This window comes from Lissotriton vulgaris, chromosome 12 (genome assembly GCF_964263255.1).
Source record: "Lissotriton vulgaris chromosome 12, aLisVul1.2, whole genome shotgun sequence".
In the NCBI taxonomy this organism is placed as follows: domain Eukaryota; kingdom Metazoa; phylum Chordata; class Amphibia; order Caudata; family Salamandridae; genus Lissotriton; species Lissotriton vulgaris.
Genome location: NC_141700.1, coordinates 49,199,954 through 49,219,764, shown reverse-complemented (window position 1 = coordinate 49,219,764; position 19,811 = coordinate 49,199,954). Strand labels below are relative to the sequence as shown.

The window sequence follows — 19,811 nt, the reverse complement described above, 5'->3', positions numbered from 1 at the left end:
ATCATGTACATTGCGGCCAGCGCTACGTCGTGGCCGTCAGCGTCGCGGCCGGCGCTACTTTCAGGGCACTACTTTTTTTTTAAGTTCTATTTTTAAATTTACGTTTTATTTTTATTTTCTATAGCCTATGTCCATCTGCACACCCTGAGGATTACAACAATGTATTGGGTGTGTGGATTGGCGCTGTGGTTCCCGAGTTTACCTTGCCAAAAGGTTTGTGTTCTCTCTTTATAATGGTAGTATAGATGAATGTGATGTCTAAGCGGTACTAAGAGATATGCATATACAACCTGATTTGTCTATAGACAGTGGATTGAGGCCAAAGTCTAAAGTGGTTCCCCAGAGCATGCAGTTTAGTGGAAGTGAATTGTTTCGGAAACGTGTTACGCAGGATTTACATGCATTGGAGGATAAGAATAACTCATCCCAGGGATAAGGTTTTGACAGAAAGAACCGGACTAGAAGAGAACTTCAAGCTTTCAATGGTTTGAAATCTAATGCCTCCCTTATAATTCGTGAAGCGGATAAAGGGGGCAGTGTGGTAGTGATGAACCGCACACAATATCATGCGGAGGTACTGAGGCAACCCCATAACATCACGTGCTATAAATGGATAAGCGCAACCCCATTTTAGGTATCAAGCTTCTGGTTAATGAAAAATTGACAAACTGACACATTGGCATGAACTTTGCCTTCTAACCGATCTAGAATATAGGTATTTGAGGATAGAGAACCCTAGGTTCCCCGGTCTATGTATGTTACCAAAGATCCATAAATAAGCCAAATTTCAACCAGGTTGCCCAATTATATAGGGCATTGGGTCACCGACCGAGCGTTTGTCTGAGTTTATAGATGTGTATCTGAAGCCTTTTGTATTGAATTTACCCCTCATATATTAGGGACACCTGACATTTTACAAAAGTTTGAGGATGTGGTTTGGGATGAGAATAACATGATGCGAGAGACACTTGATGTTGAGTCTATATACTTGTATCCAAAAGGATCTAGGTTTGTTGGCTCGACTCGTTCCTGTCGACTAGTAGAGCAAATCTTTTATGAACATTCGGAGATGTTGAAGGAAATTGCAAACATCATCTTCTCCAACAATTATTTTTTTACGAGAGAGAATGGTACCAACAGCTACAGGGTACTGCCATGGGACCAGGTTTGCCCCCTCGTACGGCAATCTCTTCATGTGTTGGTTTGAAAGGAGGCATGCCTTGGCCCCTAAGGCCTCGGAATGGATACAACATGTTCATTTCTGGGGACGCTTTATAGATGACATCATAGTAATATGGATAGGGTCCCTGGCTAAAATGGAAGAATACTTCAGTTATTTGAACAGTAATCATCTTAATGTCAGATTCAGAATGAACACTAACAGAACCAGGATAGAATTCTTGGATGTCCAACTGTATACTAAGGACAACAAGATTCAGAGCACTTTGTTCCGCAAGCTCACAGCGTGCAACAACATTTTACAGGTGAAGAGTGCACACCCAAGGAGTACCATCAAAGCAATTCCCTTTTGAAATTTGTTAACGTATTAAGCAGAATTGTATTGAGAATATCGAATGTGAGAGAAATTTGGACAAGCTTACAGATAGGCTTACCTCATGGGGTTATGACAAAAAGCTATTTGGTAATGCTAGAAGAAAGGTAGCAAACACGAATAGAGGAGAGTTATTAACAACAAAGGCCAAGAGTGTAAGTTGCTAGCCATTAGCTTTGATCACCACTTTTAATTAATCAAGTCACCAGATTTGGCGTGTTTGAGAAAACACTGGAGCTCACTTGAAAGTGTTCCTGGTTTGGGGCCCCATACCAGTAAACATCCAAGAGTGACATATAGGAGGGGTAGGACAATCAAGGATTTGGGCAGTCCTAGCAATACAACTGAGAGAAAAAAGACAAACATGCTTAATTGGCTACCACCTAAGCCTAATTGTTTTTTTAAGTGCATTACTTGCAGCATGTGCTACCTGGGCTTGAACAAAGAGAAAAGCTTCAGGTTTAATACTGAACGAGAATATAAGATTAATAGCTTTATTATCTGTGCCTGCGAGAAGGTGTATATTGGCAGTACAACCAGGGAATTAAAAGTCAGGATTGCGGAGCATTTAAGCACACAGAAGAATAAGGATGTGTCATACCCATTGTCAGCTCACGTATGTGATGGGAGAAATAATTTTCCTTGTAGATATCTTGGAATTGACTTTTGTTAAAGCGAACGATAGAGGTGGGGACAGGGAACTCTTATTGCGACACACGGAGCGCAAGTGGATTTCTCGTTTATGCATGGTTGAACTTGGTTTAAATGTTGAACAAGAATTTCATCATTTCTTATAGACACTTGTTTCTGTAACTCTGTAATGATTCCATGTGAGAAAGTGGCTCTATATATACTGGACTAGAAGGAAGTACAGTGTGTATAGAGTCCATCAATCCCAGAGGTAAAACAGAGATTAAAGTCAGAACAGTGGTAGCTTGGTCGAGCAGTAAGGCAGTACCAGAGGACAGTGTAAAGCATTTGTTGTACACACTCAGTCAGCAAAAGGTTTCACACACTCAAGGACTGAACTCCAGGCCAATTGTTTTTGTATCCATATATAGAGGTTTTTTTTTTAGAACCAACAATTATAAAAATATACTTTTCTGGTTATCAGTTCTCTCATGTAATTACTTTGCAAAGGAGCAATAAAGTCCGGGCACACAATTAATACAGTATTGACAGTAAGCAACACAATCCTAAAACACACTATAGCATTGAGCTCAATGGGTTTTCCACATGAAAGTATAGTTGATTACTATATAGATTATTTTAGTAGTCCCAGGACTAGATCTTAGATTCAGTTTGAGTCTAAGCTGAAACCAGATTAGCAAAAACGTTTTAGTTACTGTAGTGAATTTTCATGAATATAAAGCTGTTTTAAGAGTTCACACTTAGAAACTTTTCAATGGAAATCTGACAATGTTATTCAATAGGAGAAAATGCAGGTTGCAGGTAAAGTACTATCGCGTTACTTCTGTAATCCAGGACTGGTCTCCTAGGGCCAGCACTGGGGTCTTAACTCAAAACAGGTAGGTAATTGCGTTTCAGTATTTCGTGTGATTTTTAAAGAATATTTCAAGTTTTCAAAAGTAGACACAGAAGAAATTTCATAGAAAAGCAGACAATGGGTTCCTATGGAGAAAATACAGATTACTAGTAACCCCGCTAGGAATTACTTTTGCGGTTCAGTACTGGGCTGAAAGGTACAGTACTGGCTTCTCCCCTGATCACAGCTGAGTACTTCGGAATTAGGACTTTGGCTGATTTTATGTGAATATTGTTAGATTTCAAAACTTCACACTTGGAAAATTTTCGAGTCATGGCAGGTAAGTAAATTATCGGTTTCCAGGTGAGTACTTGGTTGGTGAAGTTAAGGTTCTGGGCATAGACTCAGGGGTCCCCCAGGGTCAGGTAAGTACAGTTAGTTCACTCCCAGCAGCACAGGGGCGGCCAGTTGCAGAGGTAGGTAGGCCCAATGATATCCAATGAGGAGGGGGGGCCTTCGGTTGGTTGCTGTTGGCTAGCAGGCCACGCGGCTGTGGGAGCTGGGCTCCTGGTCACTTGCTCAGTGCAAGGGGGGGGAAGTAGGATAGGACACAGGGGTCACAGCCAGCGGCACTCGGACGGCTGGGTGCAGGGTGCTTTTGAGCCATCGGGCGCTCAATGTTATCCAATGGGAAAGGTCAAAAAGGAACAAAGGCTGCAGGCTCGCGGACGGAGACTCTCCAGGGGAGACCACCACTTCGAGAGGTAAGTTTGGATCTTGGAGCACAGGTAGGTACCCCAAAGGTATGCACAGGGGACTGTAGGGCGCCGGGTGCAGGCGTGTCTTTGGGTGTCGGAAAAGCTTACCCTCGGCTGGTCGTGGTTAGGGTGGCCCCTGGTTCTGAGTCTGCAGGCGTCGGCTGGTTCGTCGAGGAGGGTCTTTGGGCACTGGACTTTGGGTCCCAGTCGCCAGGGGGACGTCCTCGTGGTCTTGGTTCGGTTGGGCCTGGCCCGGGCTCGGCGGGTGCAGAGTGGGCTGGTCTGGAGCTTCCTGGTTGGCACCAGGTGGGTTGTTGCAGCAGAGCCTCTACTGATGGGAGTCCCAGTCTTCAAGAGGGTCAAGGCAGGCAGGTCCTCCGGGTGTCCCAAGGTGGCTGTCTGCAGGAGTCGCCGATATTAAGCAGGAGAAGGTTCCAGGATCGACAGGCCGGTAGGGCTGGGGCCAAGTCAGTTGTTGTCGTCCTGTTGTTAGCAGCTGCACGGTGGGTTTTCTTCTTGATCTTCTTTCTTCTTTTCGTATCAGGCTGAGGAAGGAACGTTCAGGGAGCCCCTAAATACTGAATTTAGGGGCGTTACAGGTAGGGCAAGGACAGGGACCAATGGGTCCCTGGCCTGGGGTGAGTACACCCCCTAGCCTGCTCCTCTCCTGTGGGAGGGGGGCAGGAGCCTAGCTGTGATTGGGCAGGGCTCCCCATCTTCAAGATGGCCGGAGCCAGGGGTCATGCTTCACCTCGTCTCCCCCACCCGAGGGGTGGGGTTGGCACAGGCTGGCACCCCCCCTTCCTGACGTAGTTTTTCCCACCAGTCTTCTCGCCAGAGTGGGGGGCAGGATTGGTGGGGGATGGTTGCAGCAAATGGTCTGGAGAAGCTCATAGAGGTGGCATGCCTTTGAAGCTTCCCCCTGCCCATCCTGGGGGAGGAGACCTAGCACCTTGCCCTGTATGTGCATTGTTGCAGGCCCAGGAGAGCGGAGGCTGTCCTACCCAGGGGTCCAGCAACATGTCTGTTGTGTGGCAGCCTCGGCAGCCACTCAGCCAGACGTGGATTGTAAGTTAGGTTTTCAGGGGGCATCTCTAAGATGCCCTCTGGTGCATTTTACATTAAATCTCACACTGGCATCAGTGCAGGTTTAATGAGCTCAGAAGTTTGGTACCAAACTTATCAGACTTCAGTGTAGCCATTATGGGACTGTGGAGTTCGTAATGACAACCTCCCAGCACCATATACTCTAAATGGCATCACTGTACTTACAGTGCCCAGGATTGGCCCTGGGTACTGTAGGGGCACAGGGCTCATGCACCTAGGCCCACACCACTGGCATAGGGCTCCCAGCTAGAGGGGTGACTGATGTATGCCAGGTCAGTGGGTTTGTGGGCATGGCATACAGGGATGTGTGCCATGTCGACTCTTTGTTTAGTTCTGTACCTAGGCACTCACCCTGCCAAAGGCAGTGGGTGGGTGCCCAGGTACAGGGCTCCTAAGGGTGGTACAATAAGTGCTGCAGCCCTTAGGGATCTTCTCTGGTCACCATGCCCTGGGTACCTAGGGTACCATTTACTAGGGGCTGATAGGTGGCCAGAGATGCCATTTGGGTTTTGTTTCAACACAGTTTTTAGGGAAGGAACACAGGCCCTGGGTACCTGGTTGGCAGGAGCCCAGGGCACACTCAGTCAAAGCACATCAGCAATTCAGAAATAAATGGGGGCATACCAAGGCAAGAAAGATGGCACTTTCTCACATTCCATAATCAGGGCAACAAGAGTGTCACCATTTCTTATAGACACTTGTTTCTGTAACTCTCTAATGATTCCATAATCAGGGCGATACGATATAACAAGTTTGCTGGAGTATTGTTCTGGAAGGCTCTTTTGGGTCATTGGCTGAAAAGTCAATGATGATATGGGTCCTTTAGAGTTCCCACCTGAAATATCATCCTCATAAATATATATATATATATATATATATATATATATATATATATATATATATATATATATATATTTTTAAGAAGAAAGTCCTTGAGGTCTGAATACCCTTGGTAATAAGGTGTAAATATAGGTTTATGACCCTGCTTTAAGATGGCCGCTGTGGTTTCATAGATGTTTTCGTGTTGTAGTATCTTGTGCATTGCCGAGAAAAGGACTCTACAATCATAGACTTTCGTACCTTATCATTTGTATTATACTCAAAGGGTGAACACCCAAAAGAGCAACTTTTGGGGTATTTGTAATTATGGGGTATCACTGCTATTGATGTTGACATATTTAAACAATAGAGTCACTGCTCAAAGATGGCCGCCAGAGTTGCTTAACAATCGTGAATGTTTTAATAAAAAACTGCAGATAGGGACTGATCAGTTGGATTTACATTATAAATGTGGGAAGAGACAGTAGCATAAATATTACTTTGGTGTATGGCTGTGAATTTAAAGCCCAGCATTTTGGAATGAACTAGTGACACTTTGAGATGTAAATTAATGTGTTAATTAGCGTTACCAGATGGCTGTGACGGATTAAAAAAGTTCAGGATATATTTAGATCAACGTTAGGTGAATAGTTCTACCTTTGGGTAGGGACTGATCAGTTGCATTTACATTTTAAATGTAGGAAGAGACAGTAGCATCAATGCTACTTTGGTGAGTGGCTGTGAATTTAAAGCCCAGTATTTTAGAAATCGACTAGTGACACTTTGAGAAGTAAGTTGAAGTGTTAGGCATTGTAACAAGATGGCCGTGACGGATTGAAAAAGTTTGGGATACACGTAGACCAATGTCAGGTGGTTAGTTCAACCTATTGGCTAAATGGGTGGAGTATTTAAAATGCATCTTGACATCAACTCGGTTGCACACCTTGTCAGTCGATGTCCCGTGACATACACGTACAGGTACGTGGATATAGTTGTAATGGGGAATGGATTCTCTTCTATTCTGAGGGCTTGTTAGTTTAGTGTATTTGCTTGCTGCACTGTTCTATTGCTGGCACCACTCATGTAGCATTTGAAATAGAAGTCGGGTTGGGTTGGAGTGTTAGCGTTTGGAGTAGCCAATGAGCCTCTCCATTACACTTGGGTTTTTGAGAGAGTTTTTGGCCACGTTTAAAGTAGGCGTTTAGGGGAGATGTGAAATGTCACTTGTTTTTTTATTAGGTGAACATGAAATATGTTGGTAACGCTGGTTTAAATGGATTTTCTAGGGAACATCAAACGCGACTGGGTGTAGTGAAATGCAAATGCTACTTACCAGTATGCATCTGTTCTTGGCATGTAGGGCTGCTGACATTCATATCTGTGCATAGTCCGCCACCTAGTGTTGGGTCCGGATGATTGCACATTGTTGTCCTGGAAGAGTCTTCGAAGTATCACGAGATAGGTGGCTCCTCCCCTGGACTACAGTGCGCATGGGCATCGCCTCCATCCCCAGATTGTTTTTAGCCATTGGCAGAGATGGAGTGAAGAAGTGAGTGATGACCATGCTATGAGCATATGTGTGTATATGAATACATACTGCAGCTGCTACAGGCGCCGGGGAGGAGGGTGGGCGATATGAATGTCAGCAGCCCTACATGCCAAGAACAGATGCATACTGGTAAGTAGCATTTGCAGTTCGAGGCATGTGGGCTGCTGAATTCATATCTGTGCATAGAATACATAGCAGTCCCTCCATTAGCGGCGGCCGCCCGTGCCAGCTGCAGCAGTCTGAAAAAGCGTTTTTAGAACAGCCTGACCAACAGCTGCCTGTTGTTTTGAATGCACGTCTACACAGTAGTGCTTAGTGAAAGTATGAGTGGTAGACCATGTGGCTGCTCTACAGATGTCTTCTAAGGGAATGTTACCTAAGAAAGCCATAGAGGCCCCCAACTTCCTAGTGGAGTGGGCCCTCGGTGGGATAGTGAGAGTGCGCTTAGCTTTAGCGTAGCAGATCTGAATGCACTTTACTATCCATCTAGCGATTCCTGCTTTGGAGATTGCATTTCCCTTGTGTTGTGTGGCAAAAGCAACAAAAAGTTGTTTGGTTTTGCGGAAATCTTTTGTCCTGTCCACATAGTACATCAAGGCCCTCTTCACATCAAGGGTGTGGAGCATACGCTCCGCCAGCGTCTCTGGGTTTTGGAAAAACACCGGCAATTCAATTGTTTGGTTTATGTGAAACTGTGAGACCACTTTGGGTAAGAACTTAGGGTTAGTGCGGAGCACCACCCTGTTAGCATGTACCTGGAAGAAAGGTTCTTGGATGGTGAGCGCCTGCAGTTCGCTAACCCTCCGTAGCGATGTGATTGCTACTAAGAACGCAACCTTCCAAGTTAAAAACTGGAGCTCACAAGAGTGCAGTGGCTCAAAGGGAGGACCCATCAGCCTTGTAAGAACCACATTGAGGTTCCATTCTGGAGCTGGTGGAGTCCTTGGTGGAATGACCCTTTTGAGTCCTTCCAGAAAAGCCTTGATAGCAGGGACCTTAAAGAGTGACAGGTGCTGCCTATTCTGGAGGTATGCTGCCATAGCCGACAGGTGAATGCGGATGGAAGAGTAAGCTAGATTACAACGATACAGGTGAAAGAGGTAACATATGATGTTTTGAATGGAAGCGTCTAGCGGGTCAATGCTGTGCTCCACGCAGTAGACGACAAACCTCTTCCATTTAGCCGCATAACAAGCTCTAGTAGTGGGCTTCCTTGCCTCCCGAATGATGTCCATGCAATCGGGAGGCAGATTGAGGTAGCCAAACTCTAGGACTTCAGGAGCCAGATCGCCAGGTTGAGCTGTTGCGGATCTGGGTGCTGAATGTCGCCATGGCTCTGCGTCAGAAGGCTGGGAGTGAGATGAAGCCTTTGATGCGGTACCACGGAGAGTTCCAGAAACGTGGTGTACCATGGTTGGCGAGCCCACGTTGGAGCAACCAGGATGAGCGTCATCGAGTGTTGCCTGAGCTTGCGTGCCACCAGCGGTATCAGAGGTGCTGGGGGAAAAGCGTACGCAAATCTGCCTGACCAGTTCATCCACATCGCATTGCCCTGTGATTGGGGGTGTGGGAATCTGGCGGCGAAGCTTTGGCATTTTGCGTTCTCCTTTGTGGCGAACAGGTCTATCTCTGGATGACCCCACCTTTGGAAGTACGGTTGGAGTACTGATGGATGTATCTCCCACTCGTGCATCTGATGGCTGTGCCTGCTGAGCAGATCCGCCATTTGATTGTCCTTGCCTGGGAGATGTTCTGCCATGAGGAAGATGTTCCTCTGAATGGCCCACTTCCACATGCTCTGAGCCAGATGAGACAGCTGTGGAGAGTGTGTACCTCCCTGCTTCTGGATGTAGTACATGGCCGTCATGTTGTCTGTCCGGATCAACACGACCTTGTTGCACAGATGTACTTTGAACGCCTTTAAGGCCATGAAGATTGCCATCAGTTCCAACACATTGATGTGCATCTTCCTTTGCTGAAGTGTCCATAGTCCCTGCACAGTGTAGTGGAGTACATGTGCTCCCCATCCCTGGAGAGAGGCGTCCGTCGTCAGGATGATCTGTGGGACAGGCTCTTGGAATGGTCGGCCCTTGCAAAGGTTTTGTGGATTCCACCAATGCAGAGAGTTGTACGCCCGACCGCTCACCAACACTAGGTCTGTCAGTTGCCCATGAGCCTGAGTCCACTGACGTGCCAGGCACTCCTGAAGCGGACGCATATGTAGTCTCGCGTGCGGGACAATGGAGATGCAGGAGGCCATCATGCCTATCAACTGCATGAACACCTTCGCTGGAAGCGAGTGTTGGGGTCTGAATCGTTGGATCAGCGCCTGGATACTGGCGATTCTCACTGAACTCGGCTGCGCAGTGGCTGCCAGAGTGTCGATTGTCGCGCCCAGATACTGTCGCACGTGGGCGGGCTGGAGATGGGACTTTGGGTAGTTCAGAGAGAATCCCAGATCGTGCAGGAGGTGAATGGTGCGTGACACGTGGTCTACGCACTGCTGTTCCGTCTTTGCCTGAATAAGCCAGTCGTCTAGGTATGGAAAGACATGGACGTGCTGGCGACGGAGATGCGCCGCCACAGTCGCTAGGCATTTCGTAAATACTCTCGGTGCCGTGGTGACCCCGAACGGCAGGACTCTGAACTGGTAATGCTGGTCTAAGATCGTGAATCTGAGATACTTTCTGTGGGAAGGATGCAGGGGAATATGGAAATAGGCATCCTTCAGATCCAGCGTTGCTAGGAAGTCCCCCTGTTGAAGCAGGGGAAGCACCTGCTGCAATGTGAGCATATGGAAGTGCTCCGAGTTGATGTACCAGTTCAGGGGCCTGAGGTCCAGGATCGGCCTGAGTGATCCGTCCTATTTGGGGATCAGAAAATACAGGGAGTAAACCCCCGTTCCCCGTTCTTGCAATGGAACGAGCTCTATCGCCCCTTTTTGCAGCATGACCAGTACTTCTTGCTGCAACAAGGTCAAGTGCTCGTCGGACATAGCACGGCTTCTTGGCGGTATGTCCGGTGGAATGGACGTAAGTTCTAGACAGTACCCGTACTGGATAAGAGACCTCACCCACCTGTCCGTGGTGATGGACCTCCACGCCGGCAGGAACTGCTGGAGTCTCCCCCCGACAGGTGTCGTGTGATCGGGGGGAAGTGACAAGATGTCACTGCTTGTTGGAGGTGGTGGACCTGGAGGCATTGTTTCCACGTCCCCTGCCTTTGATATTATTGCCTCTGTAGCCACCCCTGCCCTTGTTGTTGTTATACGAGGACTGGGTGTTACCCTTGTAGTATTGCGTGGACTGGGATGCCTGGCCCCTCGAGGTGCCTCTTGAATTGGAGCGGCGAAAGGAACCACCCCGAAACTGCTGACTTTGTAAAGCCCCCATAGACTTGGCAGTTTCGGTATCTTTTTTCATCTTTTCTAAGGAGGCATCCACCTCAGGGCCGAACAGATGGTCAGGATTCACTGTTTGACCCAGTATTGTGGTTTGTATGTCGGGTTTGAACCCCGAAATTCGAAGCCAGGCATGGCGTCTAAGTAACACGCTTGTATTGATAGCCATGGAGGCAGTGTCTGCCACATCTAGGGCACATTTGATGGATGCATTTGTAATGAGTTTACCCTTCTGAATGAGCATCTCCCCCGCCTCCTTGTATTGGTCAGGCAAGTGTTGCAGGATGGCCTCTAATGTGTCATAATGGGCCCTATCATAACGTGCAAGCAGGGCTTGAGTGTTAGAGATCCTCCAGATGTTCGCTGCCTGTGCAGCAATGCGTTTGCCTGATGCCTCAAAGATCTTGGACTCTTTGTCTGGGGGGAGGAGCATCACCAGTAGTCTGCGAATTCGCCCTCTTTCGAGCGTTGGACACCACCAGGGAGTCCAATGGTAAGTGTCCCTTAATATACGTGGGATCCGTGGGCGCCGCTTTATATTTTCTGTCGATGCGAGGATTGACCACCCGCGCCCGGGTGGGCTCCTTGAATACCTCCTGGGCATGCTTCAGCACCCCTTTAAGCATCGGTAGTGTCTTGACTTGTTTTTCGGCTACCGAGAAGGTGTCGACTAAGAAGTCCGCATCCACGGGGTCCGAGTGCAGTTCGACGTCATGGTTCGCTGCAGCTCTCTCTATTAGGGCATTGAAGGCCGCCGAGTCCTCTGTCGGGGACGTCTTTGCGGCGAAAAGTTGAGTGTCCTGACCCGACTGCGGGTCGTCTGCGTCGCCTCCCGCTGTCCAGGGCACATGCTCCTCTTCCGGATCCGAGTACGCAGGATAGGTGTACTCGTCCTCGTCCACATAAGGCGCGGGGGAATGGGCCGGCGAGTGTTCCGGGGCTTGTGGAGACAGAGGTTCCATCAGAGCCGAAGAGTCCGCAGAGTACCTCTTGTTCTTGAGTGGAATCCTAAAAGGTTCCAAGGCCGGCTCCGACGTAATCTTTCGTTTGAGGAGCGACAATTTTCCGGTGTTGGCGTCGATGATCACCTCACGACGTTCCTCCACCGCAAGCGGCTGGAGCCGAAGCTTCGACACCACCAGGGCAGCTTTCGGCGTCAATACCTCCTGTGAGTGTCCGCCCTGTTTCGGCGCGAAGGCCTTCGGCGCCGTTTTGGGTGGAAGGGTAAAACGAATGGGCGTTTGTTCCTTAGCAGGCTTCTGCGTGGGTCGAGGCACTACAGTGTCCTGGCTGGGAACCACAGTGGACTGTTGGATCCGCTTTAAGGATTCCCCCACCTTCCTTGTAAGGGACGCCGAGGGCTGAACCGGCTCGAGCGACTCGTCGACTTCGAGAGCCCGATCGCCGATAGGCCTCTTCTTCGGGGCCGACGCCCCATGGCCAGGCGCACCGTCGGCGTGACGCTTCTTCGAAGACGTCTTCGGGTCCACGACCCCTTTCGGTGCCGATGCAGCCGCGTCGGAGGCCTTCACCTTCGGCGCCGACCCAGAGGGCTTCGGGTCGGCCATTTTGGCGTGGCTCTTCTGGTCGGCCATTTTGGCGTGGCTCTTCAAGTCGGCCATTTTGGGTTTCGTGGAAGTTGACGCCTCCAGAACCTTCTTCACCAACGCCACTTTCGGTTTCGGTTTCGCATCCGAGGGTGCGAGACCAGTTGGCTTCACTTTCGGTTTCTTCGTAGAAATGTCCGTGACCGGGCCCGGAGGCGGGGACGTAGGACTCATAGTTAGATCTTGGGTAAGGCCCGAAGGCGATCCCTCGACCTGGGCCGTATGACGGGGAGTAACCCCGGAGTCTTGTTGGGGATGCTCTTCCTCCGAGCTATCTCCCATCGTGGGACAAGCCAGTTCGTCGTCCCCTACCTCGTCGGAGACTTCGTCGTAGGCCTCATCACCCGCGTCGCCGGTCTCTTCCTCGGACGCGGGGCCAGAGTCCGACCCTTGTACGTTGTCTTCTCCCTCAACAGATTCCTGGAAGATGTCATCAGGTGGGGGTGCCGAAGCCGACAATTGAGCCTGGAGCCGATTAGCCCGGCGAATCTTTAAAGTTTTCTTACTCCTAAATTTCGAACACGCCATGCAGGTGTCTTCACGGTGATCCGGTGACAAGCATGTATTGCACACGGGGTGCACGTCGAGGTGCGAATATTTAGAGTGACACAGCGGACACTTCTTGAATGGAGTCCGCTCCATAGCAAAGGGTGTAGTGTAGGCCCGTCCGCGTCGAAAGCACGTGGAAGGGCAGTAGGAGATCGGAGCTGAGAGTCAGTAAGAAACCCGAACGCAACTATACCGACGCCCAGCCTAAAGACCTTTTGGTCTCGAGTAAAATTAGAACAACTATCGGTTCCGATAGAGGGAACCGAAAACACATCCGAACCCAATGGCGGAAAAAAACAATCTGGGGATGGAGGCGATGCCCATGCGCACTGTAGTCCAGGGGAGGAGCCACCTATCTCGTGATACTTCGAAGACTCTTCCAGGACAACAATGTGCAATCATCCGGACCCAACACTAGGTGGCGGACTATGCACAGATATGAATTCAGCAGCCCACATGCCTCGAACCTGAGGAACAGTATTATTATGTGGCCGGTTGTTTGATGATTTTATTGATTTAGAGTGTGGAGCATAAAGAAATTTCTTGATGGAATGACAACAGAAAAGAGAAACCGGTACGTTCAAAGGTTCAATGTTTAAAGGTTTTTGACATCTTGCTGGTTAGTTAGGGACACTTGACCTTCTTGTCTTTTTATTTGTAGACCACGGTGGTGAGCATTCACTTTGAATCATTTGATGGATGGTTCCGTTATTGCATAATGAAGAAAAGAAAGCTAAGGTTGACTGATGGAGTGCTTCTTAGTGGCTATAGGGTATGGTCTAATGAGAGTTGGCTGTAGTTGGGTTTATTGATCTCTTGTTCATTAGCTACCTAATAAAATAGAGTGAGTCAACCAAAGAGAATGCCTCATTGTGTTAACATCCATGAGTTGGACAAATTCATCTGACTAGTTTGGTAAGTTCAGACTGCCTATTATGATATTGTGATCATTATTCGACAGGACGGTGCGCCTACACTAAGAAATGTGTAATGAATAGCTCAGAGTTACAGATAGGTCAAATGGGGACAAGAGGACTTGATAGGGTAATGAGATAAGAGCTTGTCTAGAAAAGGAGGATATGTATCTGTAGAAACAGTGTCTTAGACCAAACATGCTAGTAATGGCTCGACAACTTCCTGATAGGGAGGTGGTTTGGGGCATGAAATGGTGGTACCTATGTATTGGTATAACTTTTAAGGAGATATTTCTACGTATGGCTCTGGTCCAATAGGTTACAAGCTTGCCTTTCACCATGTGGAAATCTGTACTATTTTGAATGTTCATATCATAAAATATATGACATAACATATATGACATACACTAAATTATACATTTTTAGTGGAATGCACAATGGTTACTTTTAATGCCTTGGTGAATTACACAATGGTTACTTTTAATGTTTATGTATGTGGTGTGTATATATTGTATTAAATGTGGTTGTCACCTATTGTGTTCTTGTTTGTACTTGTTTTTATTTATTTATTTATAAAGTTTTATATAGCGCGAACAAGATCCTGAGGGATATCAGAGAGCTTTACAATAGGATGGAAGGAAGGACATAAACACAATATCGACATCAGGTATAAAGAAGTGACCTCAGCTATAGAGGAAGACAGCTTCCTTAATTCTTAAACCTAATAAAAACCCAACACTGTCCACATCATACTGTTCCAATGCACCTTCAATCACATTGGGTCGTCTTGACTGGTTTTTAAAATTGCTTTTTGTATGTGTTTTTTTAAACAGCCCTGAAGAAGTCCTGTGAAATAGGGGCGAAACGCGTAGGCTCTATACGATTTGTGTCAAGTCGTTTTTGATTACACACTTGCAACACAAATAAAAAGAAAGAAAAAGAAATCATGGAAAATCTCTCCTCGGTTTATTGACATATTGATATTCATGTTGTCCCATATATTGATGATAACTTTTATGTATCTCAACAGCGAGAACTGTTGCTTTGTGTGACTCAATGAACTTTATTACATTTATTACATTTGGAATAACAAGTTAGGACGATACGTTGTTTGTGTGATCCTCCATCTTGTGAATCCAGAATAGGTCTTAATCCCTTCAAGGCTCTGTTATAATTTGATTGATTGAAAGAAAAAAATCAGGGGAAAAAAAAAGAATATTGGATATGCACTTTAGAAAGAAAATGCACTACTATGCATGTACTGATTGATTGCCCCCTTCCTTTAAATAAGCGCAGGACATTTTTAAGACCATTATTTTTTAAATATGGTGCATTGTCTCTTTCTTGCAATTGATGTTTTAGTGAGTATTCACTTTTTAAATGTAATTGTGGATTTGGGCGCTTTTTTAAATTGTTGAGAAGAATGGATTATCATGAATTAATGATTTTAATGGATTTTGTTTTGCTCTTTCGTACATTGATAGTTTTAACTAGTGTTTATTTTCCCAAAGAAATTGTGATTTTAGGATGCTTTCTATGCTCTACGAGAAATGTGGACAAATCTGAAATAAATCCCATAAGAAGTTAAATAGATATTTGAATGCATGTGATTTACGAATGCGGTGTTGATTTGTATCGGCTTTAAGGACTTATGTCAAAATAAACTTTGATTGAAACCATATGTATTATGGTGTACATCTGAGTGAAGATGTTGCCTGCATTTGTGCGAATTTGTGTGGCCAAAGTTTTTATAATACATACAAATACTCATGGAGCACAATATGTTACATGTGTTTTGTGACGAGTTTGTATGGATGCAAGAGGTTTAATACATTATTTAATGTTTCATATGCACTCTCAGTGTAACCTGCTTTTAATGATGCAAATGGGTCATCTTTTCTTCTTGCAGCATGAGTCAGAGTGAACTAGAGGATAAGCAGAAAGTGTAGAATAGCACAGTAAGATGTCAGGGGGGTAGATCCAGAGCTGACCTGGAAGTGAAGTATCAATTTTTAGCAAGCAAAAATAATCTGATACTGCTTCAGTTTGTCCACAGTATCATGTGCTGGTGTGACTCTCTTTAGGTGTGCACTGTCAGTTTCCTTGCTGTGAAACTCTGGAGTTGTTTTCCTGGCTGTATTAAAAAAATATTGTCCCATTCTATATTTCATAAAGCCACAAAAATTTTTTTTTTAAATAACTGGCTACATTTGACCAATTTAAATAAAACTTTTTTAAAAAGTACATTCACTTTGGGTTGTTCATGGCAAGTTGCATAGACTCATCATGAGCATCTAAAAAATAGCTGTTTAGGGTGGTTAGGGAGTCCCAAACGTTCAATTTCCCAGCTTAACTCCCACAGAATAAATGTTCTTCAATACAGAAAAAACTAACAGAATTACACCAAACGTGGCATCTAAACAGAAATTAATTCGTGGAAGTGCCTTTAGCTGGTTGGGTACAAATCTGCTCAGTAGATTTGAGAAATCAGCATTTAAAAAATGTTTCGTTGTAGGAATTATGAGGTTGAATTTTAGATCTATCTGGACTTTTAATTCATATATTCTCCACAAATTCACTAGTTTAATCAGAAAAATAAAGGCACATCACGAGGCATGGCGAGCTTCTTCTCCTGGCGTCTCTTGAGGATTTGCTAAACCTGCTGCAGATTTGCAAACTGCAGTATTATGGTAGACTAGTCGTCACAGAAAAATGTGTGATCATTGCAGTTACCCAAAATGGTACACTAAGCATAATGCTAGGAGATTTTAAAAAAAAACGGGGGAAGGTGAATTTACGGTGACCCCATTTGGGGATCCTTAAAGAGGTATCCAGGGCAGCAAAATAATTATATAAAAAAATAAAAAATGATTTGCGATTCCTACTCTGCATCTGTGAATCATGGAACCTCCTGGCCCACAAGATTCACAAATACAGTGTAAGAATTCGGAATCCTGTATTAAAAAGTTCTCAGCACATTACCACCCACGGTAGGATGGCAGTAGAGTCTGGCTGCAGTCCAGGCTCTTATGCAAACCTCTGCTGTGCACAGCAAAAGGCTGTACACTGTATTGGTTTGTAGTACACGGAGAGTTGGGCGCAGTGCATAACTGGAGGCTAGGTCTTTGGATCAACCCTGCTGCGCTGCACAGAATTGAAGATTGCACACACAGGTGATTGTCTGCAGGGCCTGGAATGGGTGAGGCTCTGCAGCCAATCCCCAGTCCCCATGGGAGAAATTTCAAAACTCACCTTAACTCATGCCCCCATCATGCACTGCTTAGGACTTTGCAAATTACATCTTCAATGACACCAGCGATGGCACCTGACATCACTAAATGACATCACTGATGCCGTCATTCAGGCACAGTAGGAGTTGGCTACAGGCCAAAGCCCCTGTGCCCAACCATATATGAGGTGAACAACAAAGCCATACTGTGCACAACCTGTTTCAAGCCCAGCTATGCAAGTGTATTTTTAAACTATATACATTGTAGTTTGACTATGATAGATAAATTATTTGTGGCATATCCGGGGACACAAAGATAAGTGACTGAGTTTGCGGACAATATCAGTAAGAATGACTTGAATGTTGAATACAACCAATATTAGCTGTAAAGCTGTAGAGTGTCCTGTTGTCAGAGCGGAGGTAAATAAGGGAGCTCTACTACAAATCTGCTTTACCGAATACACTGCAGGTTATAGTTTACGACATGGGAAAAGTCAACACTTGGAAGTATTAAATAGAGCATCCTATGTGGGGAGTTGTTCCGTGAGAAAATAAACTTCAGTACAGAGGAAGAATATGAACATGAGAAATTAGCCAAGAAGACAGGGAAATAAAAATAACAGATGGAAAGACCTGAAACAAGCTGATTTTTGAGAAAACACTCAAATCTAATGGAGACATCCAGATGTAGCACATGTAACAGTAACGTGATCAACATAATTGTGGGAACACACTACATTCTAAGACACTTTTCAGGGCGACAATAGGTGTGAACCCTCAGTTGACACACTGAAGAGAGAGTTCACTACGAGACAGCCTGACAAGCAGCAACTTCCTGACAGAAACAAAATATGTATTGCTATGTGCGGATACAGACTTTTTTCATTGTGTAAAATGTAAACTATATTTGCTGTCAAGAAAAGTGTATTGGAGTATCTATCAATAGTAACGAAAAAGGAGACTGGGCTTGTCATTACCACAGAAGATTAAACTTGCTAAATACATAGCAAATTTCATATGCATTCAGTAAAAGATGCCACAGTGATCAGCATTATATATATATACATTTCAGAAATAAAACAGAACCAATTCTGATGCACATGTGGTTAGCCTACACAATGAGAACAAGTTTCTTAATAGTTGAATATTTTTACTCTCCAACAGTTCACACAAACATCACAAACCGAAATGATTAAGGGACCTCAATATATGGAGCCTCATGCATAGTCAAGCAAACCTACTTTCTTTTTTGCAATATGCTGTATACTATAGTTAAGATATTCAAAAAGAATTCTCAGGTGCTTACTCTCCAAATCTACCTGTGCTCTAAAGTCTCATTTATATGTATTAATTAGATCTCCAATCTAATCCTAAGGTTTTTTAGTGCTCATGTGCATTCATCATTTATTCTCACAGTACAGTATTTTCTTGATCAGTATTATGTGCTAATTTAAGACACTGCCATTGCAAGTTGAATTCATTCAATACAACCTTTTAACAAAAAAGCACACTTCTTAAAAGGCACAAAGATTTGTCTGTATTAAAAAGAAGTTGTGATCACCTTGACCGGCAGTGTTGATTCCCATGTGGTTCATAGTCGTCGAAAGATTACCGGTGCTGCTTGAGCTACTCAGAGACGGGAACGCAGTTTCCTCCGGATCCAATGGGATTGGTAGAGGAGAAGGGAAATGCATGTTTGTCAGGTCAGGTAAGGAGCCACCGGTGTTGTGGGCAGCAGGAACCAAGGAAGAGTTGTTTTCCTGTTCGGACGATGGATAGATGCTTAATTTAAAAGAAGAAGAAAGTTTACTTGTTACTAATTTAATGATCTTAAATAAGGTCTTCATGATTAATGCAACTAGATTTTTTTCTGTCTGGAATAGGTCTGTCATTATTAAATACTGGAAAAATAGATGAGATAATTTATTTGAATTGATGAAAAAAATTTCACAAGAAATGAACACCATCTTGGAATGGGACAAATGGTTCTGATGAACCACTGCAAGCAAAACATGTGATGCAGTGATAGGATCATAAAACTGTTGACTTTTCTTCTAGAAGTTAAAAATCCAAAATCTATAATTAGATAAAACTGCTTAAATTTAAAATGAACATACATTTGCAACACGACTAGAGCATCTGTTCTCATCTTTAAATCAATGTTCAACCATTCCTACAGCTGACAAATGAAGAATCATCAGTGAAGGTGGGTTCCTCACAGGACTGAAGCAGCATTTTGTACGATGTATGCGTTTTATGAACCACTGATTGTCTCCCGCAGATCAAGGCAGATGCTGGTGTTCATGATTTGCAAAGATTGTATGAGCGCAGGGATGGGGCAGTTTAGAATCCAGTTTCAGGTAGGGAAGACCACCAGCATTATTATTTAGTTATGACCTTGGATGTAGAAAGATGTAGCAAGTATGAACAGCACATTTTTTGAGGTTACACCTAAATGCAAGGACACAAAGTACAGTTTGGGTCCCAGTAATTCCAGGGGGTCCCCATTGTGTTTCAGCTTCTTGAAAGTAGAAAGGCTGAACAGATATGCTTTTAATGAACACATGATTCTGGAAGGGGCATTGTGCGCTGCCAATTTCTGCAGGTATCCCTGCGCCATCTCCCTAGTGAGGTTCATTAACAGTAGATAAGATTGTCTTCTTTTTTTCTTGCATCCACTAAACCATTGAATAGTGAACCACATTCAGGCTGCCTGGCCCTGTAAACCTTGCAGAATGCAAGTGTAATTCTTCAGGAGCCTGCGTGACATGTCATTACTATAGTCCATGAATACCACCAAGATCTGTATGAATATGGTATTTTTAACACTGTACAGGGGTC

At 45.1% G+C, this 19,811-nt stretch overlaps 1 protein-coding gene across 4 annotated transcripts in view; it reads right to left on the bottom strand.

Moving 5' to 3' along the window:
* Nucleotides 1–19,811, bottom strand: part of CRTC1 (CREB regulated transcription coactivator 1) — a 364,358-nt gene that overhangs the window by 70,221 nt on the left and 274,326 nt on the right. For all 4 annotated transcript variants that reach the window (XM_086947032.1, XM_086947030.1, XM_086947029.1 and 1 more), the window contains one exon: nt 18,532–18,752. In XM_086947032.1, the coding sequence (XP_086803158.1) occupies nt 18,532–18,752 (221 nt within the window). The remainder of the gene's footprint in view (nt 1–18,531; nt 18,753–19,811) is intronic.